The 24,490-nt window shown below is 47.0% G+C and overlaps 5 protein-coding genes across 5 annotated transcripts, besides 3 other annotated features; 4 read left to right on the top strand and 1 right to left on the bottom strand.

Annotated features, from left to right (window-relative positions):
* Positions 1 to 4,965: 4,965 nt before the first annotated feature.
* On the top strand, positions 4,966 to 8,594 carry TSTA_015890 (serine/threonine protein kinase (Pdd7p), putative; the record flags this gene model as incomplete). Its single annotated transcript, XM_002483694.1, has 3 exons — positions 4,966 to 5,106; positions 5,173 to 7,765; positions 7,818 to 8,594. The coding sequence occupies 3 exons, from the start codon at positions 4,966 to 4,968 to the stop codon at positions 7,976 to 7,978; spliced, it is 2,895 nt and encodes a 964-aa protein (XP_002483739.1). The 3' UTR covers positions 7,979 to 8,594.
* Positions 8,430 to 8,455: a sequence feature (AT_rich).
* Positions 8,595 to 9,553: 959 nt separating the features above from the next.
* TSTA_015900 (aminopeptidase) lies at positions 9,554 to 12,731 on the top strand (the record flags this gene model as incomplete). The annotated part of the gene is made up of 3 exons (XM_002483695.1): positions 9,554 to 9,987; positions 10,040 to 12,425; positions 12,483 to 12,731. 3 exons carry the CDS (start codon positions 9,554 to 9,556, stop codon positions 12,612 to 12,614), a joined length of 2,952 nt encoding a protein of 983 aa, XP_002483740.1. The 3' UTR covers positions 12,615 to 12,731.
* A 1,891-nt stretch (positions 12,732 to 14,622) lies between these two features.
* Positions 14,623 to 14,645: a microsatellite.
* A 366-nt stretch (positions 14,646 to 15,011) lies between these two features.
* On the top strand, positions 15,012 to 17,149 carry TSTA_015910 (uncharacterized protein; the record flags this gene model as incomplete). Its single annotated transcript, XM_002483696.1, has 5 exons — positions 15,012 to 15,273; positions 15,331 to 15,689; positions 15,792 to 15,897; positions 15,965 to 16,972; positions 17,031 to 17,149. 5 exons carry the CDS (start codon positions 15,012 to 15,014, stop codon positions 17,147 to 17,149), a joined length of 1,854 nt encoding a protein of 617 aa, XP_002483741.1.
* A 2,611-nt stretch (positions 17,150 to 19,760) lies between these two features.
* On the top strand, positions 19,761 to 22,255 carry TSTA_015920 (GTPase activating protein for Arf, putative; the record flags this gene model as incomplete). The annotated part of the gene is made up of 4 exons (XM_002483697.1): positions 19,761 to 19,875; positions 19,935 to 19,951; positions 20,023 to 20,133; positions 20,196 to 22,255. 4 exons carry the CDS (start codon positions 19,761 to 19,763, stop codon positions 22,137 to 22,139), a joined length of 2,187 nt encoding a protein of 728 aa, XP_002483742.1. The 3' UTR covers positions 22,140 to 22,255.
* Positions 21,831 to 21,881: a microsatellite.
* A 578-nt stretch (positions 22,256 to 22,833) lies between the features above and the next one.
* On the bottom strand, positions 22,834 to 24,351 carry TSTA_015930 (uncharacterized protein; the record flags this gene model as incomplete). Its single annotated transcript, XM_002483698.1, has 5 exons — positions 22,834 to 22,887; positions 22,973 to 23,693; positions 23,745 to 23,877; positions 23,932 to 24,045; positions 24,105 to 24,351. The coding sequence occupies 5 exons, from the start codon at positions 24,349 to 24,351 to the stop codon at positions 22,834 to 22,836; spliced, it is 1,269 nt and encodes a 422-aa protein (XP_002483743.1).
* Positions 24,352 to 24,490: the final 139 nt, after the last annotated feature.

Genomic DNA, 24,490 nt, shown 5'->3' on the forward strand with positions numbered 1-24,490 from the left:
CAACACGGCGGTTATGGAGCAAATGTGATAGGTGGTGCAGGGTTTCTTTGAGACCAATAAGATCTCCAGATCGATGCGTTCTGACCAATTCCTGGTTACTCAATGTCTGAAATGTAGGTACCCGAATATATGCTCTGAAGTGAGTGGCTGACCCTCGAGATCAAAATGCCGATCTTTTCTGCCAGGTTGGATGTCCGGATTATCTGACAACGGGCTGTGTGACGAGTTGGCAGAGCCTCCAGTCCGCAAGGCTAAGAAAAAGATGTTACTAATGTTGCGCTATACGCATGCCAATATGTGCTCTGTAGCGGTGGCGTATTGTTTGGTTATTGCTCTGGCAGGTTGAAGGCACTGGCTCTCGGCATAGATTGCTCAGTCTGTTGCAAGCTGCAAACTAAACATGATGCCGCATTAGGAATTTCTTGTGACAGTGGGCGCATGGCATGATAAATTCTGGCCTATGGTCGTTGCTACTAGTGTGAACTGTCCCACCTGCAAGCCACTCAACCTGGTAATCGCTCAAACAATGGCCCCTTCAAGTAAAGGGAGTAGCTATCTTCATAGCTATCCATTTGTTAAGTCTGTAATAGGGCTTGTAGACAGCACATTTTGAAGTAGGAATGAACGAGTGTCATAAGCCAGCCATCCTGCTTGGTGCTGGGTTGGATTGGGAACTTGGGCGGAGTCTCACCTGAAGGGCAGAATTGATGTCGTTGCTTCAGCGCTCTACCGCTAGAAATAACCAAGAGTAGAGTCCAAAAATATCTGCCAGTATATATCTCAAAGCCCCCTAGACGCTGTCATTGGGACCCTAAGGTAGTGGTACTAGCACCGCTGAGTACGAGGTATTACCAGAAAACGACGCACCGGATGAGGGACCGTGCTAGATGGGACTTCGCCCTCAAGGCAGGATATGATATATCCACCCTACTTCACAGCAGGTGGAGGAGAATACGGGTGGGATCGTGCTGACTCATACAACCGAATGTTATCTATCACTATCTGGGGCGGATATTAGTATGAAGACGGGGTGCATGACGCCCCAAACGCGGAGACTTGGGTCCTGCTGGAGAATCCGGGCCAGGAAATTAGTGTGCCGGCGTTTTTGCGTACCGCGGTACTGCTCAAGCGCAGACCGAACGACAACGGTAAGTCTTTATGCACCGTTACAGATGATTACAAAATCTCGAAGTTGGAGAGCTTCAAGAGGAGCATCTTGAATGCCCGAGGCAAGTTTCCTCGAGACCAACCCATCATCTTTGACCCGAATGCCGCTACTCACGAGTCCGCTTCCACTCACGGTCCAGCAATCTTACTGGGATTATAACCGGGTTAGCTAAAATAACCGAGCTTACTACATTGGAGACCGAGAGGGATACAGGAAAGAGTGGTGACGCTGAAGTCGGAGGAAGTGATGAAAATGAAGAGGGAAAAGAAGATGATGAAAGTGATAGTGGTGATTATGATTGGCCTTGTTCTTATCCTCATTGATATTCCAGACCTCTGGGTCAGGGAGCAAGCCGAGTCCTACTTGTTTTCTCTCAGCTTCTGCTGCCTTCTTAGTATTTCGACAAACGCCTCCAGATGCCATAATAGACGCATACTATCCTGCTGATGGGATTGCTAAACATGTCTAGAATCTTGAAGCCATGTTTCAGATCTTTCATCGGATCGAAGCATGCACCGGCGCATTTCTCTATGATAAGTCGAATGAGCGGTCCTCGGTGATCTCCAGGCTCTCCGATCTTGCGTACATTGGTGTTCCAAACAATTTTTTCCAGCACATCGGTCATATCGTACCTATCCGGATCATGTTGGCCACTTCCGTGTCTTTGGAGGAAGCAATACATAAGAGTATCTGCATAATGTGTCAGTACTAATACTCCAACATGGGATGACTGAGCTAGAGATGATGATAAGCGTACTATCAATGCACCAGAGCCACAATTGGTCAACTATCAAGACAACAGGCTGTTATCGTCCTTCTCTGCGACGGTATCTTGTGACCACTTGGTCTTCATTTCGGGAAGCTGTGCTATCAAGTGTATCGTAAAACGATTGATATCTCCACTTCACCGTTGTCACCAGACTCGACCGACTGGATAGTCAGTAGGCACCAAGTAGTCCATTGTCAATTTTAACTCCAAGTTCTGGAACTCGTCAGGAAAGGGAATCCCACAAGCACCATAAAGTTCTTTAGGGATAAAGACCGTTGCGCAGTAAGCGCATACATATAACATGGCCAATGAGCTCGCCGTGTCTGATGCAGTACTTTTTAGCCCTTCGTGTAGAGTAGATTCCCACAAATCGAATACTGATGCTGGAGGAAGCCCCAGGGGCTTTTCATAACTTGATGGACTCTGGTAAGGTATATAGCCCAGGTATTCACGTGCAACACCAAAACTTGTGCCTGGCTTTTCGATAATGTGCTGGCCATGGCCAATTTTGCATTTTCTGAAGATCATCAGAACTCCACCGCCTTGGTTTCATTTTCTATCCCTTCTTAAACATAAAGACGGATGTCTCGTTTATTGTAGGAGTCCATGCGAATGCGAAGGGGGATATTCAAGGAAGAGTCGATAAGTCCCATCACAGGGAAGAAGTCACGTTTTGAGTAACAGATGTGTAAGGGGACATCAACAGAGCAGGTTGTGTCCATCAAGCTAGAGAACAACGGTAGGACCGAATTGTACCATTCACTCTCCGAAATTTCATTTATTGCGTCAGAACAACATCTGTCAATATATTCACAGCTACTCCTCGAAAATCCTCATAGTTCATATCCAATCTTCCCTCTTGACTGACTTGAATCAGAGGTAGAGCTTTGTGGAGCAAGGAATGGTCTTTTGCAGAAACCTGGCATGACAACGAAGACGGTAGGCGAGCGAAGTCAACGGGGGTAGGGTATAGGAAAACGACCAGAACATCCGCATGGAGATCCCGGGACAAGCGTGGACTTTCTGCTGTCATAGAGGCCAGTAAATAGGACATTCCAGAGCCAAATGCTCCCTCAATGCAGAGCACGCTTTGTTTGTGCTTATCTAGTCGAGATATTCTTTGGTTTGATAAATCCATAGACAATCAATGTCCTTCGAAGGCTGAACGGTGCGTAAAGGTACGCTCTGAAAATTCGGATTTCCGTTGTAGGGCTATCATTACTTTGTCTTTCTTCGAAGTCTCTGGCATATCCATCTTGTCTTCAGATGCTCGATACTCCATCGAGAACAGATTTAGACTTTCATCACATTATTTGCGAGAAGCCACGGTCATCTTGCGGTGTTAACAGGAAGAGAAACGAAGACCACTCTTATGCGTCTCAAGCCTTATTGATTCGGGGAAGTATAAATTTCAATCACGACTGCTGCAAAGGTGCCCGATCGAGAATCCAACATGTCGCCCACCAATCTGACTCAATTCCAGCAATGCTTATATGTGAGCAGGTATTAACACTCACGAATGACCTTATTGCCGTTCCAGGACCGAAGCTGATTAGGGCTTCTCAAGATTAAGGCTTATCACCAGGGTTAGCGTTGGATTCTGAATGCATCAGAAGTGCGGGGACGAAATCAGCCAATCAGAGGCGTGATGAGAAATGATCGAAAAATGCACATGATATGGCGTCACGATCTTTTCATGTTTCTCAATTCTCGGTTTCTATAATTTTCAAGATTGTTCATAATCTGACACAGATTGAATCCAGTGACTCAGTGAGGTCCGGCCCTCATGGGCTGCTTGGGTATGATCACTCTATCCATGACTTCTTCAGAGTCACGCCATGCCAGGTACTACAAGTCATATCAGTCAAGTGTTCCAGACGCGGAGGTCACGCCAGAAGGTCCACTGGGCCGGGTGGATCAGCCACTCAACCCTAAGATTTCTCGCGGCAGTCGTAGGATGGATGGTGTAATTTTGAGTAATCTAGTGAATGGTAATATGGATCTTGCTAAGACGGCGATCGGGAGACTTTGTCTCGCCCTTATCTTTGCTTTGCCATGGCGGCGTCTAACAGGTTCTCTTGTATCTTTTATCTCTATTTAGATAACGACCGCCAGCTGGCTGATCGCCCTAGTACCGAAGCGGCTCTGGAGTGCAGCCAGCCAATCAGCGCTGCGTACTACGCTCCACAACTGCCCCGTGACTGGCTTCTGCAGTCTGTGATTGGCCAGTTATGACTAATCAGCCTTCGCTGCCTCAGGACGCTCTGCTGCTGGTCACGCCTCACAGCTAAGCCCAATCACCGCATCAACGCTTCTTGAGTCACTCAAGAACTTGCCTCGATCATATTCCACAGCCAACTTCCATCCTTCTCTTGGAATCATCCCATCAGACTATACCATCATAGGTCCGACTCCGTGAATCACCCTCACGCAGTATACGTTCATCCATGATCTAGCTCCCCTTATCTACTGTCCTGCGATTCGTCATTCGAGACTTTATCGGAACCTTGGAGCTCACACCCCCCCCTTCTACCAACCTTAACCGATTTCCCTCGAACGAACTCGAACTCGACGCGATCTCGAGCATTTACTCATTCGTTTTCTATTGTCTGTTCGATTTTCCACCCATTTGCATTAGATTTCGTCGCATGGTCCTTGTTTTTTGTTTGGGTAATCCGACAAGACTACTACCTCCGGCTACATCCATCCCGCGCTCAACGATCAACGAGTCTAACAATAGAGTACCATCTACCCGCATTATTGAGCTGCCTACATATATTTCGCTATCCTTACCTCTCGCCTGCGTCGCCTACATATCCTGCACTTGTCTGTTTCTTATCGAATACCCACTCCTATTCGGTTGTATTATCAGACGATTCTCCATGGGCAACACTTGCTCCTCATCAGCTAGTACTTTGCTGTCTCGGTAGCTGTGAAGGACGGAGAGAAGCGGAAAGAGGTTTATAGGTGGCGGCTTGCGGACAACGATAGCAAGAGTGGGCTCATCCGCTCAACTCGTTGATTCATTATGGCGTCTGCACAGCCTGTTCCGGCTCCGGTAAGGCGAAATCGGGATGCTTCTCACGCAGAGGTGCCGATAGGACGCTATATACGACTAGAACAGATTGGTCGAGGTAGCTTTGCAACTGTCTATCAGGGAGTGCATGCCGTATGTCTCTTGAGTCTATTCGACGTGATTTGATGTTGTATTATGTACTGACTATCCCCTGTACAGAAACATCGATCCTACGTTGCTATCAAATCCGTCAACCTCTCGAAACTCAATAAGAAATTAAAGGAGAATCTCTGGACGGAGATTGACATCTTGAAGGGCCTCCATCACCCGCATATTGTCGCCTTGATCGACTGCCAGGAGTCCACATCCCATATCCACCTGGTAATGGAATATTGTGCCCTAGGAGATCTATCTCTTTTCATCAAGAGACGCGACACGCTTCGGGACCACCGGTACACGCGAGACATGATCGCCAAATACCCAAACCCGCGGGTAGGGGCACTGAACGAAGTTGTCGTGCGCCATTTTCTGAAACAACTTTCTAGCGCGCTAAAATTTCTTCGAGACCGGAATCTTATACATCGGGATATCAAACCCCAAAACCTCTTACTTTGCCCGTCACCTTCGTCATATCGCAATGGTGGCGCTCAAGTAGTGCCATTCAAAGGAAGCGATGACTCTTTCACCCCACTAGCCGGCTTGGAAACTCTTCCAATGCTCAAAATAGCTGATTTTGGTTTTGCCAGATCCCTGCCATCGACGTCTTTGGCGGAAACGTTATGTGGCTCTCCTCTTTACATGGCCCCTGAAATTCTACGATATGAGAAATACGATGCCAAGGCTGACTTGTGGTCTGTTGGCACGGTTTTGTATGAGATGGTGGTCGGCAAGCCCCCCTTTATGGCATCTAACCACGTCGAGCTGCTCCGGCGAATAGAACGGCACAAGGACAAGATTCGATTTCCCGACGAACTAGAAATATCTGCCGATATCAAGTCTCTTATTCGAAGCCTACTCAAGATGAATCCTATAGAGCGAATGAATTTCCCTGAATTCTTTGATCACATCGTTATTCAGGAAAGCATCCCAGGTCTTGTGGGAAACGACCTTGTTCCGCCCGCACGCTCTTCTTCCGCCACGGATCAACCGGATGCTACTCCGTTGGACGACAACAGATTTTCTGATGTGACAGACACTACGTCACGGCAAGGGGATGTCAGGGAACCTTCTATAACTCAATCCCCGCTGCCACCAGCCTCTCGACAATCGAGCGGCCCTCGGGCCGACTTGGACTCTTCTCCCCGACCGGAGTCCCTCCAACGAACTGCTAGCGGAGACAAATTGTCACGGACGGGCGATGCACAACGTGCCGCGGGCATAGGTAGACGCCCAGGCCCTATTTCACATGTAACTGCACCAGGCCGACAGGAGCTGGTGGATAAATACCAAGGCACGCTCGAGCGGCAACCAAGTCGCAATTCACATTATCCATCACCCGTAATAAAACAAGAAGAAGATCCAACGATAAAGGACGAGCGCGAACGCGCTGCTCAGGACATCGCCTTCGAACGTGACTATGTGTTGGTGGAGAAGCGAGCAGTGGAAGTCAATGCATTTGCCGATGAGTTGGCTAATAGCCCTCGAATAGCGCAGCCCGGGCCTCGTCCCTCTGGTGGTATAGTGCGACGAGCCACAGTTCAAAATGTTCATTCGTCAAACAATCCCCCAGCCTCTCCTAAAGCTATACAATTCGCTGGACGTGCTCGAGCGGATTCTCACACGCGCCAAAGCTCTTTTGAGCGACGATATGGCCAGAGCCCCTCGTCTGCGACGTCGGCTATTTCGAAGGCACTGAACATGGCCAGTGGGCGGCTTTTTGGAGTGAGCTTCTCGCCGCCCATTGGAAAGGGAGGACGATCTCCCCCGCTGACCTACAATCCATACCCCACGTACCCAGCGGCGCAATACAGTTTATTGATGGCTGGTGACGGTACTAAAACAAACACGGCGATGGACGAAGATGCGAAAACTGTTCAGTACATTGAGGACTGCGCTACCCGCAGTGACGTTGTTTATGGATTTGCCGAGGTCAAGTATAAGCAGCTTATTCCGCTCACTCCATCTGTGCAGACAGACTTGGATAAGGGTGGTGATCAAATCTTCTTGGAGTCTGACGACGGCGAGTTGACACCCGATGCCGTGGTCACATTATCTGAGGAAGCTCTGGTGTTGTACGTGAAGGCGTTGGCTCTCCTTGCGAAGTCAATGGATATTGCAGGAGCTTGGTGGGTGCGCAAAAACCGAGGCGAAGTCTTTGGCGAGACGAGTCACGGCGTATCTACAACTAGTGATGCCGTGGGAACGCGAATCAACAACGTCGTCCAATGGGTACGCAGCCGATTCAACGAGGTGTTAGAAAAGGCAGAATTCGTTCGGTTGAAACTCATCGAAGGCCAGAAGCGGTTACCACCTGATCATCCAAGTCATCCAAGCAACCATTCTTTGGAATCCAATTCTGCAGGCACCTTGGGTACCTCTGCGGATCATGTTGTGGTTAGCTCCGGCGTGACCGCGGAGAAGCTGATGTACGATCGTGCACTTGAGATGAGTCGAGCGGCGGCTATCAATGAGCTTACTGGAGAGGATTTGCCTGGTTGTGAACTTGCATATATGACGGCAATTCGCATGCTCGAGGCGATCTTGGAGAGCGACGAGCTGTCACCGCCTAATAAGAGCGGCGACCGGTCCGGTGATCCAGAGAAGATTGTCCTTGATGGGGTTCAAGTTGAGGATCGAAAAGTCGTTAGCAAGCGTGAGTACTCCAACCAGTATTTTATATATGTATGCTAATGATGTTGGTATAGTCGTCTCTAGTATTCGTTCTCGTCGGGCATCACTTCGTAAGAAGATGACCGTTATGGCTAAGCACTCTTCGACTCCATTAGGCACGTCACCCGGCAAAGTCGCTACGACAAAAGTGCGACCGGCTTCTCCTGCGATTGCCGGAGTAAGTCCACCTCGGTGATTCCTACTGTGTCTACCACACTATATCGCATTCCTGCAGTCCCGGTTGAAACAATATCGAAACGTCGTTGACTTGCATTGTATCCTGCATCTTCCTCATATTCACTTTTCGTTCCTATTTATGTTTTCATGACGCATTTCAGGAGCAGGCATCCTTTGACTACATTCCTACCCTTTCTTTCTCTTGTCTTTCCTACGTAACGAGGAGAGCTATATTTCCGTTCAACCTGCTAATATTTCCAAGCGTCATGACGGGAGCGGTTTTTGAATTTCTTCTTTGGAGTTTAGGCGGTTTCTCTTCTTGTTCAATTTGTTTTCGTCTCATCATATATTCGGGGGTTTATCGTCTTTTTCGACAAGTCAGAAACCAGACTGACTTCAAACATATCATATTAGTTAGTCTTTTCTTTTCTCCCATGGGATGTTACGGGGTGAAGATGACGACAGAGGCGTTTTATTTATTTATTTATTTTTATTTGGTTGGTTTTTAGGTGTTTTGGGATGGGATAAGGATACAACAAGATTGGTATAGGATTGGTTGAACTTTTTGTTGATACCTTTAGGAACGTATCATGAGAACGAAATTATTTGCAATTACTCTAATTGCAATTTGATATCCCTGACTATTACATTTGTTCATGTTTGCACATGAATTGGTATACTATTGAGCTATATGATAATCACTACTCTCCATTAATTTTCTTTTATCAGAAGCTGTTGAATGTCCCAGTCATCTATGGTAGTCCATCCACCTAAAGAAAAGAATAGACCCCTCAAACTTGCTGGATAATCGGTCTGGCAGCTGATGCAGAAAGTCATTCTGCATGAGAAAAAGATGACTTGGGTTGATGCATATGTGCTGCGTGGTATGATTTATATGTATGAAGAGAGGGGAGAAGAAAAAGGGAAAAATGAGAGGAAAATAGGGTGGATTATGTAATCAGAAAGTCGGGAGCCGAGGTTGGTTAGTCTCTGGTATCTGGTAAGAATGCTGGGGACGCCCAGATTGTTACTCATAGCTGCACATACAACGTAAGTTATGATTTACACGATGTTGTTGTTAGTAGGTCAGAATTGCTTGATTTATAACTGAGCGACTCTATTTCTTTCGCGCCATGTGTTCGCTCAGTGGTTGCGAAATGCTGTCTGCGACTCTATCACACGCTAATCTACAATAGGGAGGTGGTAGTTTGACACACTGAGTGCTGCCTCCAGATAATCCACAATAATTGCTTCGAAAAGGACACTTTGATTTTTGCATTCTGTTCACCAGAATATGAGTACAATTCCTCCATCTTTCAATGTTCGGCATAAAGAGTCTTGTTGGCTGTTGTGCCTGATCTAGAATGCAAATAGAGTAGAACAAGCTAACCCGAACAAGCCTAGCAAGATCTGGCAGTCCTTGTCCCATGTAAATTTAAACAGAGATCCTCTACATTAATTTTCAATGTACATAGATCCTGTTAGGAATTGTGGGCTGTATATCCCTCAATCACCGCTAATTGTTTCTTGTACAGTCTTAGTGGGGGAAAACTAAATACGAACCCCTCATTAGGAGAGGATCCGGGTCTTTTCTATGCCTCCTCTCGTCAGCCTGTCGTCTGTCTTGCCACGAGTCTGCTGGTACTCGGCAAAACCCAAAGCTTCTTTTCTGAAGGCAACCTCCGGCTCTGTTCTTCGTTCTTCTCTTTCGACTTCTTCTTCTTTGAAGGATACTCGTTCGCCGTTATCTACCGCTTCGCGTTCACCGACTCCCACCACTATAACTACATTTACACGCTCCGGATTCCCCTCCATTGTCGCTCGATCTGCGACGTGTCTACCTCAAATCTCGAAAAGATATTGCTCTTATCGCAGAATGTGTCGCTCCAGACATGCAGATGAGAGCTTTGGCTCGACAAATACCGTCGGTCGTGAGGTGTTGCCGACCAATGTCAAGCCAGTGCATTATGACCTGACGCTGGAGCCGGACTTCGAAAAGTTTACCTACGAGGGAACTGTGATTATTGAGTAAGTCGACGAGAAACGGACAAGGAAGACAAGAAAATTGCTGACTTGGCAGTCTCAACGTCAATGAAGACACAAACTCCATCTGTCTCAACACCAACGAGCTCGAAATCCATTCCAGCCAAGTTCTCGTCGATGGCAGCGTCATCGCCTCTTCTCCCACCATTTCCTTCGATAAGGATAAACAAGTCACCACCGTCAGCTTCAATGAGACCATCCCCGCCGGATCGAAGGCTCAATTGAAGCAGACATTTACCGGTATCTTGAACGATAACATGGCGGGTTTCTATCGTTCTTCCTACAAGACGGCCAACGGCGGAACAGGGTATATTGCTTCGACACAAATGGAGCCTACAGATGCGCGTAGAGCGTTCCCCTGTTTCGATGAGCCAGCGCTCAAAGCCGAGTTTTCGGTAACTTTGGTTGCTGATAAGCACATGACTTGTCTCAGCAATATGGATGTTGCTTCTGAGTCGGAGGTCGACTCAAAGATTACCGGTGGCAAGAGGAAGGCGGTTAAATTCAACAAATCACCGGTCATGTCTACCTATCTGTTAGCTTTCATTGTCGGTGAATTGAAGTGCATTGAGACAAACAGCTTCCGTGTCCCTGTGCGAGTTTTCGCGACTTTGGACCAGGACATTGAGCATGGACGTTTCTCGTTGGAATTGGCCGCTAAAACTCTTGCGTTCTACGAAAAGGCTTTTGACAACGAATATCCTCTCCCCAAGATGGATATGGTTGCCATTCCGGACTTCAGTGCCGGTGCTATGGAGAACTGGGGGTTGGTCACTTATCGTGTTGTCGACTTGCTTCTCGACGAGAAATCGACTAGTGCCTCTGTCAAGGAACGTGTTGCCGAGGTTGTGCAGCACGAATTGGCTCATCAGTGGTTCGGTAACTTGGTGACTATGGACTTCTGGGATGGTTTGTGGTTGAATGAGGGATTTGCCACTTGGATGTCGTGGTACTCGTGCAATGCTTTCTATCCCGAGTGGAAGGTCTGGCAGACCTACGTTATCGATAACCTTCAAAGTGCTCTCTCGCTTGACTCGCTGCGAAGCAGTCATCCCATTGAAGTGCCGGTGAAGCGCGCCGACGAGATTAACCAGATTTTCGATGCGATCTCGTACTCCAAGGGTTCGTCCGTGCTTCGTATGATCTCCAAGTATTTGGGCGAGGACGTTTTCCTCCAAGGTGTGCGTGACTATATCAGGAAACACGCTTATGGCAACACACAGACCGGCGATCTTTGGGCTGCCTTGGCAAAGGCTAGCGGTAAACCCGTCGAACAGGTCATGGACGTGTGGACCAAGCATGTTGGATTCCCAGTTGTCCAAGTCACTGAGAATGCCGACAAGGGTACACTGAACATCAAGCAAAACCGTTTCCTGCGAACTGGCGATGTCACGTCCGGGGAAGACGAGACGATCTACCCTGTTTTCTTGGCTTTGAGGACAAAGGAAGGCGTTATCGATGATCTTGTGTTGGACAAGCGTGAGTCAGAGTTCAAGGTGCCTGATCTTAATTTCTTCAAGGTCAATGCTGATCATTCGGGTATTTACCGAACATCATACACTCCCGAGCGTTTGGAGAAGCTGGGACAGGCAGCCAAGGCAGGATTGTTAACTGTTGAGGATCGCGCTGGTATGGTCGCCGATTCTGGTGCATTGGCATCTGCCGGATACCAAAAGACCTCGGGCTTGCTGTCTCTTCTCAAGGGCTTCAACACCGAGTCTGAGTTCATTGTCTGGAATGAGATGCTCACTCGGATTGGAAGCTTGCGTGCAGCGTGGTTGTTTGAGGACAAGAAAACTCGCGACGCACTTAAAGCGTTCCAGCGCGCTATCACCAGCGAAAAGGCGCACCAACTCGGATGGAAGTTTTCAGTCTCCGATGACCACGTCCTACAACAATTCAAAGCTCTCATGTTTGGAAGCGCCGGATCAGCCGGCGATCCAACCATTGTCGCCGCTGCTCAAGACATGTTCAAGCGTTACGTCGAGGGTGACCACAGTGCAATCCACCCCAACATTCGCGGTAGCGTGTACAACATCGTCCTGAAGAACGGCGGCGAGAAGGAATACAACGCTATTCTGGAGATCTTCCGCACTGCGGCTACATCCGACGAGAAGAACACCGCTCTCCGCAGTCTCGGCGCCGCCGAGGATATCAACCTCGTGCGCAGAACCCTTGATCTCGCTACAAACGGCGAAGTCAGGAACCAGGATGTGTACATGCCTCTTTCCGCACTTCGGAACCACGTTACTGGTGTCGAGGAGCGATGGAAGTGGTTGACGGAGAACTGGGACACGATCCTGACCCGGTTCCCGCCTTCATTGGGCATGCTGGGTAATATTATCCAGATATCGTCTGTTGCATTCAACACGGAGGAGCAGTTCAAGGAGGTTGAGGCTTTCTTTGCTCCTAAGGATACCAAGGTAAGTACATTTATTTATCTCTGTTGGTGTTAAGAAATATACTAATTTGAGGAATAGGGCTTCGACCGAGCTGTTAGTCAGAGTCTGGATGCTATCCGGGCCAAAGCCCATTGGCTGAAACGGGATCGTGAAGATGTTGAGCAGTGGCTCAAGACGAATGGCTATTTTGATGTTGGCCAGAAGCTATAATTTGTCTAAGCATGATCAAAAAGTAGCTATAGAATAGCTTGCTAGCATTTATATGAATGCAAGATACGATGTAAAATATTCATCGCGGTCTAATTGGCAAATAGCATTGATAGATCTGATTGGTCGGTTGCCTACTCACGTAGCTGCTTTCCTAAAAGGGAACTATTTCAAGTGCGATTACTCTCCCTACCTTTCTAGGACTCATACTATCAATGATTGCAATTCAGTCAATTGAATCAAGTGGTGAGCAATGCAGGAATACCCAATTGCTCGCATGCTCGTCCTAAGACGAGGCATCGTATAATGACGCACTAAATCAACCTTGGAATGAATGCGTGATGACTGTATACCCAAGTGAGGTGGTGCCCAAACGATGTTAGATATATTCCTAGTCTGCCTCGTCTCGGTGAGCATTCTCTCCATTCTTTTCGTTCTAGGTCAGTCGTCTGTCTGTTACAACATTGGAACAAGGCTGTACTAACCCACAGTCTCTGACTTCGTCTTTGGAATGATGGTGGGAAGTCACTGGGTCGGCGGGACGTCAACAGAAACAGCAAAGTGGATAATTCTTCCACCCACCAAATCCAGAAAGCAATTCGTGCTGGTCTACTCCGCCTCAATTCGTTGCTCGATGAGAATCTGGGATTTGGCTTGTGCTGTCACTGCTGTGAACGCCTCGTCACGCGCTATGACTAGTTTGGCGATAAGACTGTTTTGGTTCGGGACTCTATCCTTGGAGGAGCAATCAGCCTGACTGGAACTGTGAACTTCGCCCCCGGCATTATGTTAGACGCAATGGATACTACGCTATCCCATCAAGGTGATATTTTGTTCTATGAGTCACAACCAGTTAAAACCGACAAATTCGATCGAAAATCAACTGCTCGTTTTCTGGCCTCTTCTGGATACGAATCTCAACGTCTAAACATACGCTGGTTTACACGTTTTCGAAAAACCCTGAACCCGGGCAGTTCGTTTTCCCAACAGTCTTCCCTGTCTGTTTTTCGCGGATCGGTTTGTCTGTGTGCATTTGGCAGTGGCTGTGTCGCGATTACTCTCCTACACATTTATCAAAGATGGCTTGACTGAATTCCGGTCATGGCTACTTCAATTCATCCGCTGGGGTACACCCGGGTGAGGGCTGAGTTGATGAGCCTTCATGAGGCATTTTCCCCAGGTTATTAGGTCATGAAATAGCTCGCTCGTTGCCCCAACATAATACACTCAGTGGAAATCTCGAACCAGCGGCCAACCACAACATGGCCGTGCCTTTCTTGCAAGCCCGTTTGCCTCATTTCTCGGCCACTACGACTTTCTACTTGCTCCCAATTCAAACAAAGTTCGTAACTTACGTGTACAGTCGTACATCCGTGTACATATTGCTATTGAACACTATTCCATAACGAGGTCCGCTCAACAACCCTGCCTCGGAGTCCCACCAAAATCACAAATCACAATTATGAAGCAACTGGCGGTTACCCAAATCGTTTCCGACTCAGCCAGCGATGTAATTAGTGAGAACGACCCTTTCCATCGTCTCTCAACCCGGCCGCCGTCCCCCTCGACTTCAGCATTCGCCAATGAAGCGCTAGGAACGGACCTGATGATTCCCGCCAATCTCCCCAGTCGAGGATACCATACATATTAGACGAAAAAGCAGACTCAGAGAGCGGTCCCGGCGGTGTCGGTCGCAAAACCGGGAGATAGACAGGACAATACCAGGGTATCGTTGATGGTCATTTAGTGGGTCGAACCGTTCCGGATTCGTGAGTCCCTCCTACTAGGGCATTGGAGTGAGGCAAAAGAGAGCAGCTCCGATTTTGCTCACGCTTTGCCCGGGACATGTTGTGTTGGCCATATCACCATCGTATTTGACTCAATACTTGACATTACTCCTTTGAGACCTGTGTCATATATGACTCGAACTCATTGGACATAGCGCTTATAAAGCCTATCATTTTCTCCTTCATCCCCGGTTTCCTCTTCCATCTTCCTTAATGCATTCTTCATATATATATATATATATATATAATCATTTAGCCTGACGCTCCTTACCGGACCTTGGAACAAACCACAACAACTACGTCTTCGTCTTTAACGCCTCATCATCGGCATAGACCGAAAGACTCCAAGTATAGTGTGCTATTAGCAAGTACATCACCTCATGTGGATTCAAAATGAATCCTCGATGATGAAACTCAGTTGAAGTGCTGATTTGCCCTGATAGTAGGCAAAGTGCATGGTTTGACGTACGTGGTGAGCCCGACTACGCTTATCTCACGTCGGACCTGACATTCCGGATCTCATTAACCATCCTGTCACTCCGTCACTACACTACAAGAAGAGTACTCAGCTTTATACACTATCCCATTGAGTTGGTAACGGTATATACTCGTCATGGACGCAGACTGGGACTTATTTGACCGCCCTATGGCCGGGTATGACCCCTACCCCTACCGTTATTCTGAAGCAGAGAACCTGTACACTCTGTCTACACTGAGCTACCCTACGAGAGAAGCCAGTGGTATGGACCACATGTTTCCCTCCTCGAGTGATAATCAGATATCGAACAACGGCAGATATATCCTTCACTCGCCGCAGGGCACTATTTACGAGGAGGAGGCTACACCAATGGTGATATCTCCCCGTGTGGAAGAAGGTATTATACATCGCCGTAACCCTTGTGATTTACTGACCTATACTAATCTTGGAAAAGATATCATCAACATGCAGAGACAAGAGTCGTATATATGGAACCCGGACACCGATTATATGTTGGGTAATCCTTCGTACCCCCGAGTGCCAGATCATCGTTTCAATGCGGGATACTCATCTCCATGGAATCCCTTACAAACCGAGAGCGGCCACGAAAACACGTATCTAGCTGTACCTGGAAATCGTGGAAGGAATCGAACAGCGAGATCACCAGTCTCTACAGCAAACACACCATATACACCATCATCTTTGGGCAGCCGTAGTGAAGCGGATCGGGGGCATGCGCGGGCGGGACGCCGCAGGGGGGGACGAGAACAGGGCATGAGGCTTGCAGAATCCACTGTACAAAATGTTCGCGAGGTACGTGGGGTAGGAGCATGTGTGAGGTGTACAGTACTACGAGAAAGGGTGAGATCATCTCCCGTTGACCCTTATGTCAGTTTTAGTATCTGATGGAAGCAGTGCTCGGGCGGTTCACCCTGCGACACATGTGCTAAAACAACAAGAGGACGCAAATGGGCTGGCTGTATACGCTCTTTCAAGGAGTTGACTAATCTACTCAATCCTGGTGAGTTATTTTGTATAGTGTCGACGACTCTTTTCTTCGGTGGTCTAATACAAGGCTGTTCCCATAGACATACTTTCAAGCCGATTGCGGGCTGAAGTTCTTACAAGATGGATAACCGCGAATACTCTAATGCCCCGAGGGCGAAATGAGTTTGAACTGCCATTAAGCTTTGGATTCGGGAAACCCTTTATTGGCTTTCGCGGCATCGAATATGACCCTAGAACAAGTGAAGCATTATGGACTTATACAATTGGCCAAGGTGACACACATTCCGAGTCTGCCCTATATAGCAACAGCCTATTTGTGTACCCCGTCAACAGTTCCTCTCGCGAGGTTCAAAAAGAGGTGTGCAAATGGTTGAAGCAAATACTATGGAACAGCGAAGATATGGAAGATTGGCTCAAAAAATGTTTTCCGGGAAGCAGGGTCGCATGGGCACGCGAGCTGCTTCAAGTGGTTTGGTCGTACTCCATGAAATCCCTGAATGTGGGAAGTCTCCAGGAAATTGACAATTGCTTGTTAGAGGCATGGATGGCATGCTTGATCGTGACCATCCTCTCGTTAAAGATTGCGATCCCGAAACCCTTCCTTGACACTATTGTTCCCAACTTAGAGTCTGGGAGTCACTATCGTGTTCCATACCCGGATACTTCTCGTGCATTGAATAAATGTGTCAAGAGCTTGTTGTTTGACATATATTTGAAATTTGTGAAAAGGATCACATCGGCCCTGGACCAGTTTAGTCAAATCAGACCTGATCAGATCACTGATCCTCATTTATGTCATATGAACTGTATTTCAATTTTGATTATGGTTCTGACATGTCAGATCCAGACGTCGTTGATGGACAACGCCCGGGTATCCCTTGAAATCAAAAAAGAGCTGGAAGTTTGGGATGAGACTGAGACTCCTGAACATTTGAAAAGGGTAGAAGGAGTGTTCAAGAACACACTTCTGTTTGTCCGTCACAAAAGGAGAGAATGGTTCAAGGAGAGACCTGTTGAGGAGCATGCTAGTTCACAAATGTCGTATCTTTGTGATGCCTTCCGAGATGTTGGGGAGAGGCATGGTGACGGTATGTTCATACTCTTTCTGTCTACCATTTGTATGCTGACATTGCTTGATATTGGTAGCAATCAAACAACACGTCAACATCAAGTTGGAAGCGCTTAGGGATCGACGTGCAGATTTCCATAAACAAAATATCATGCGAGTGTTTGCTTTTTTCTTTCGTGAGGGATGCAAGGCTTAAGCGACAGCTCATCAATATTTCACCATATACAGACCGAGGACTCGCAGCACCTGTCCAACAATAATTGATGATTTCGAATCACGGAAAGACATGTGCTTTTTTTTAAAGCTAGAGCGTATTCAATATAACCGATCATAACTGATATATTTGATTATTCTATGAATCAGATGAAATGTCCGTCAACTAAATAGTCCCGTATGCTCGATAGAAAAATCAACATAGCAACAGGGTGGAAGTAGACGCAGTCCTGCTAAAAACTGTTATGGGTTTGATATGCCACCGAACGAACTAATAAAAAATAAAAACGTCTATAGCATGGACTGCTGTAGACGTGGTTATGGTGGGTTTGTCTTGTCTCTCTCGTGAGGGGACCAATTTACGTAGGAAAGCAATCGATAATGTCGTTCCATTTGAACACGAGCGAGATGTAGTGAGTATTCGCATCATTAACGAATATTCAAAACACCTGCCTCGATAATCGTGTTCGCTGGAAGTCGTATGAGTGTTAAGCAAGAAAGAGAAAACAGAAACAAAAACCAAATGAGAAATTCTCTTCTTTCCCGCACTTCTCCACTACACGGTCACGTGACACAACTTGCTTTTTATTTTTTCGTGTACAAATAATTCTCTTCCCTTCTTCTTTCTTTTCTCTCATCACACATTTACCTACGTACGCATAATCAACCTCCAATTCTTGTTTCTTTTTCATAGGAATAATTCTATAAGATGGCAGGTCATATTGGCGAACCAGAGTGAATTGAGAAGATTGCTTGTCTTTTTGAAAGGCGAGTGGTCTTTCTCTTAGGGGCAACTGTTTCTGTCGTCCGATGCCGTGTAGAAATGATATGTACTTTTGTACGTATTATTTTCTTCATTTGAGAGATCGTTGGATGAGTCCTCTAATTGCTCCGACATTCTTTCCCCTTGTTTTGTGTCATGAGATTGAGATTTTGGAATTGAATCTATTTATCGGATAATATCAAGCCGAATCTTTTCAGAGTACGTGGATCGCAGGCAAAGTGACTACGCGTAACGACCTATATCATGTAGTGACGGCTGATTGGCGAGTACAAAAGTTAATGCGTGCCAATTATAGTCCAATGGGTAAACCACAATTAACAGCTTCAATACTAAAGTATTCCTGAACCCTGGCCGTGCCGCGTTGAGGAACCATTGGTCTGGAACGATCACTAGATAGCCAGGGAACTTGATCTTACGTTGAGGCTCGACAGCGACCAAGAGTTGTGCCTCCCCCCGCATACATTAGCGTTCTCCGGCAGATTGTGATTCAGCCTGGAATCCGATCTGCTTCCAAAGAATCGGTAGTGTAGTTGATCGCCCGACGCCGATGAAAGCCCAGGAGACAATATGAAACTGCGATTATCATCCACCACCAAAAGATGCCATGAGTATCCGGTATTGGAATCTGAGGCGCTTGTTGTTTGATGTGGAATACGACTCATGTTGATCGCTCATTCGACCTTCAGGGTTAGTTGCGCGTCAGGGCCACGGACTGCTACTGTCGACCCTGACTTTCGGATGACCTCGTAGCTAGCCACTCAAGTCATTGAGCCAGGAAGAATTGTTGAACGCTTCAGCGTCCGGTCTGATGACAGATCGTATCGCGTATAACCGTTCCTAAAAGTTAGATTCACTCAACAATCATCAAGATTCTCTTAACCCCTCGTACATGCGCTGGTATTTGAGGGTGTCAAGGCGGAGTAGCCAGATCGCGAGAATTGAGCGTCGGCAAGCTTGTCGTAGAGCATGCTGGGCATGGTCGGGCATCAGTTGCAAGATGCTGGCTAATCCCTCAACGGGATGCTGCTGACTGGGGAAGGGCGTGTCCGCGTCGAGTCAGTTTCTGTTCATGTCTTTTATTCTATCGGAACGAGGAGTTGTTTTGGCTAGGCATGCCAAGACTTGATGACTGCGCAGCACGTGAGTCTCCAGCTGCTTTCTTAATAAAATAACGACCATATGTAACGTAGCATAAAAAACGTTTGAGGAGTAGCAGTGGTATGAGGACCTATTCTTGTTCGATCTTTGATTTTGTGCATCCTGGATAGCTCGGGAGAAATATCCTTCGAGAATGTTGTGAGGAGTAAGGGATTTGTGGCGTTTGAGAACTCGTGGAGAGTTTCTAGTCTGGTTAAAATTGGTTAGAAGAAATCAATAGACCAATACGACGCCCAAAATAACGAAATGTAGCCCCATCTGTCAGTCGATAGTCGCTCAGAATCAAAACCTGAGCTAGACCGTTGTAGTGTGGAGTTGCCCAGCCGCGTCTCTCCTTAGACGAACTAACTATCATTCTTCCATCAGCGTCGTATCTCGTCTTGGGAGTGTCCTTGCGCGCAATTGACGACATGACCTATCTTTGATTGTGTTCTATGATGAATTACTGTCGTTGTTCAATCGTTTAATTGTCTCCTTTGCTCTTTTGTCCGAAATTATCACCCTCGTTTGCTGCTGCAGTGCACATTTCCCTCCCGCATTCGGCTTCGTCAATCTCGAGATCACGAACCGTGGCCGCAGCTCTTTATTCACGATTGCTATTTTTCTTTTTTTTTTTCTTTTTTAAAATCGATGAGCTGTATATCATTTTACCATGGCTTCGATAATAAACAAGCGTCAGCAGGCGCGCAACGAGAGAGCGTTGCATGAGCTCATTCGCACAGTTCCCGGGAATGATCGATGTGCGGATTGTCAGGCTGGAAATCCAGGTAAGTTTTGCTCGAGAGAAATCGCATCTCCACTTACTAATAGTTATGTGTGTCGATAGGATGGGCAAGTTGGAACGTAAGTCTCGACGCCTTTGTCAACAATACGCACTGTCGTCCGTATCGGATATTCTAACGTCAATGCTACAGTTGGGCGTGTTCCTCTGCATGCGATGCGGTTCGCTTCACCGGAAGATGGGAACACATATATCCAAGGTCAAATCGTTGAGTATGGACAGTTGGACGTCAGAACAGGTGGAGGTAAGATAATTTCTACCAACATCATGGCCAGGCATGCGCTTATTCCTGAATTATAAATACAGAACATGAAGAAAAGGGGAAACGCTATCGTCAACAAGGAGTATAACCCGCGCAATATCAAACCCGATATCCCCGTCGACGTCGACGAAGCAGATTCCGCAATGGAGAGATTCATCCGACAGAAATACGAGCATCGCATCTTAGAAGACGGCAAACCGAAACCCCCGAGTAGAGATGACTCCGGATATCATACCCAAAAGTCCCTAGACGAAAGTCCACCCCCACCTCCAATTCCCCCGAAAAGTGGCAGAAAGTTTGGATTCAACCTACGATCTGTTTCTTCGACGAGCCGTTTACCTCGTTCTCCTGATAAATCATCCATATCGTCACCTAGATCCGCTACGCTAGGTGGTCCCTTATCCCCGTCGCTATCGCTCAATAAGCAGTCCCGAGTATTCGGTACGAACGTTGGAGAAGCTGATGGTTCTTTTGAAGCGAAGCTGGATCAGCTTAGAAGCATGGGATTCCCAAACGATAAGCGGAACTCTTCCGTCCTTAAAGGTGTTGGAGGAGATATGACACGCGCGGTGGAATCTTTGATTCGACTTGGAGAAGGATCAGGTCCACCGCCTGCTGCTCCCCCAAAGCCCTCGACCGCGATGAGTCAACCAAGTCCTTCCCCTCCCAAGACGGAGGCTGACGATCCTTGGAGCATTTCACCAAACGTGAACAGTTCGGCTGGTGCACGGGCGACAGCAGCACCCGCCAAATCGTACAATCCATTTGATGTACCTACCACGCAAGCCTCTGGTACCACTGGTCTCGAAGGCGCATTCCAGAATTTACAGGTTGCACAACCCATGTCTCCACACACAACTGGGGGATATGTTAGCTATCAGATGAGCAACAACATGGCGCTCACACCACTGCAGACATCGCAGTCGTATACAAGCTCCCCGCAGCCGTTGAGCTACAATCCATTCTTCCAGACCGCCTCGCTGACGTCTCAAAATGTCGCGAATCCATATTATACTAGCCACACGGCACAGTCGACACCGATTCAGCCATCCCGCAGCTTCTCGCCGGGTAATCCATTTGCAAACTCGCTGTCAGCTCAGTCTACAGGCACCCAGCAGCATCTATCCGCTGTTTCGCAGTCACAGAGGTTTGCGATGCCTCGGCATGCTAATACTATGCCTGTCTTCTCTTCTTCCTCCGTCTCCATCCCTTCGCAGTCTACGGCTTCTTATGTGTTTTTCTCTCAATCACAACAGCCCAGTCCTCATCAAGTGTCGAACACCAATCCGTTCGACATTAACTCTAACACCCATAACCCATATCAAAATTACCCGACCAATCACCAACAACCTCAGTATCAGCAGTTTCAACATCAGAATCCTTATGCGCAATTCCAACAGAACGTCCCACAGCAACCTACCAGAGCGGACAAGAATAGCATCTTGGCACTATACAACCTTGCGCCCGCAGCTGCTCCTCCAATGTCCACCATTCCGGAGCAGTCTCAGGTTCCGCAAACGCAACAGACAGTGGCCCAGCAGCAGAATATCATGCAGGCATCAAATAGCACATCTACAAGTCATACCGCGCAGGGCATGTTCCCCACAATGCTTCAAAGCAGTGCGACAGGATCAGGTCACAGCGTGCAGAACAGCAATCCGTTCATGCACTCGACTCCTCAGCAGCAACAACAACCGCAGTTGCAACCGCAACAGCCGCAACAGCAGCAGGCAAACCCCTTTGCAATAATGTCTCAGTCAACGCCAGCAGCTCCAGCGTCATCAAAAGGCCTGGGAATCGGTCTGGGTTCAAATACACACAATCCATATCAACAAATGGCCCCCCAACAGCCTCAGCAACCACAATTAAACAACTTTATGCCTCGAGCGCCAATACATATGAGCAAAGCGAGCGTCGACATCAACAATCTGCAGAGTGGTCGACATAGTCCTGACGCATTTGCAAGTTTGAGTGCAAGATTTGCTTAGTCCACTCTTTTTGTCTCCTACTTTCTTTTTTACTTCGAATATATATATTCCGTCTTTGCTTATTGATACATTCCAAAAGAAAGGGCATATTCATCTCTATGACATACTATAATACATATGCACGATCTATTTTCCAGGGTACTGCCGACATTATGAATTGTAACATAAGGCAATTCGAGAGGAAGTCGAACCTTTGACTATGTATTTACTACCTGTACATTCTTTTATTCCACTTTTTGTCTTTCACTTTCTGTTTCTGCGCCTGCGCGTGTATTACCTTTGGGACTCCTTGATTTTTTGCATACGAGGCGTTGGTTGCGATTATGACTGATCTTGTACTATTTTTGTCTGCTATCTTTTGTCTCGTCTAAACAATGAACAACGAACATTCGGAACGAGCGCAATCATTGTCTTCGAGCTCGTATGATCATAGAGTATCCTAGCAATGCTGCAAACATCATCTATCCTCCAAGTCAATAATCAAAACATGGCAATATAACCACAATCAACCAGGAAAAATCATCACATACCGAAGAAGCCAAAAAACAATATCCATCAGACGCATGCTCTGATCTCCGCCCAATTTCCATGAGACGAGCAGTCACAGGCCCACCCACGAATTCAGCAATGGTATCACAAACCGCTAATGTAGTGAATAATCGGACAGTCTTGTCCGAGTCGACAAGATAGGTTATTAAACCTTGTAAAGCTGGCTCAAGGCCTTCGCCGAGCCCGCAACCTGCCATTGCTGTTTTCATTTAATGGTTAGTTGTAAGGTATAAGTATAAAGAACAGAGGAAGAGGAAGAGATGGATACCAATGACAAGAAATACGGCTGAGGGGGCTTTCCAAGCTGCGAAGAAGGAGAGTGTAAGTATGCTTAATGCTGATCGGATCATGGTCAGATCGATTACGTGCGCTGAAAATCTTCCGCAGCTGATCTTCGACGTCCTACTGCTATCTCCAATCATAGTGTCTGCGGTCGTAGTCTTGGAGAAGATTGACATAATCAAAGGACATAGTATAAGCGTCGCGAGAATTGCTCCTGATGCTTGACCTACTCGTAGCCAGGTTGTTTGATGCAATGGCCAGAGGAACTTCTCGGATGCATATTGAAACATGAAGCCTTCGCTAGCAAAGGCGATGCGTTTTAGGATGTAGGTGATGAAGCAGAAGCGGGATGCTGGATGTCTGAGAAGCAGAACAGCGGTCTTCAGGATTGTTGATAGTTGTTGGTCATTGTTGCTGCTTATCGGCGAAGATGGTGATGAGGCTGATGATGATGAAGAGCCAAGTAATGGGGTGTAGACGTTTGATGAATCGCTCACAGAATCTGCATCTGTGGAATCCATTTCTCCCGTTCTGTCAACCATGAATGTTTCCTTCTTGCTCTGGTTTGGCCAGGCGACCAGCATGAGTAAACATATGCAGTCAGTCGTAATGGCTACCCAGAAAGGAACGTATATGCTATAGCCCATCAGGAATGTCGCTACCCGAGGACTGATCAGTCTATTGATATGAGGTCCTGCAGCAAGTAGATATAGAAACTTGGTTCTGATGAAAACTATTAGCTCATGTTTCTATGTAGCGGTATGCAATACAAACCGTTGCGAATGACCTAAGCTATCCGAGATGATGGAAAATATCACCGAATTGAAAACTCGTACGCCTCCGCCGATGAATAGGAATATCGATGATATCCAGACCATCTGCGGCGCAAAAATGATGTTGTATTTACCTATAATTCTTAGCTTTTGAATAACTCGATCTGCCCAGGAAGGATGCGACTCACAGACAAAAACGATCCATACCAAACCCATAAGACTTCCAGTTAAGGACAAGAACAGGACGAGTCGTTGACCATACCGATCAGCCACCGATCCATACCATAATGCTGTCAAGAGGCCTAGAAATACAAGTGAGCTTTACTGGTTTATATATGTGATGGGTCTCAATATTACTCACCTGGTACCGCATCAAAAGAGGTCTTCCACCCAGCGATTTCAGCAAGCTCATTCTGAATAGGGGGTATTTTACAAGAAGATTCATCAATATCTTTGAACAGAGTCGAGTGAACTCCGGTATTCGTCGTTCGAAAATATCGATCGCATATCGCGATTTCGAATAGTCGTACTGTGGGCACTTCAAGGAGTTGAATGGCGAAGGTGACGAGGAGGTACAGAACGAATGTTGAAGCGATGATTGCTTTCATTTTCATGTATAACTATACTGAAATTTTAAGTTTTCGGAGCCATAAATTCTTGTACTCGGGTAGTTGAGTTAACATCGGAGATTTATATATGCATAGGCTGCTACTGTGCAAGTTGAAGAAGTCAGCCTCGTCTCAGGCT

This window comes from Talaromyces stipitatus, genomic scaffold (genome assembly GCF_000003125.1).
Source record: "Talaromyces stipitatus ATCC 10500 scf_1105507295549 genomic scaffold, whole genome shotgun sequence".
Taxonomy (NCBI): Eukaryota; Fungi; Ascomycota; class Eurotiomycetes; order Eurotiales; family Trichocomaceae; genus Talaromyces; species Talaromyces stipitatus.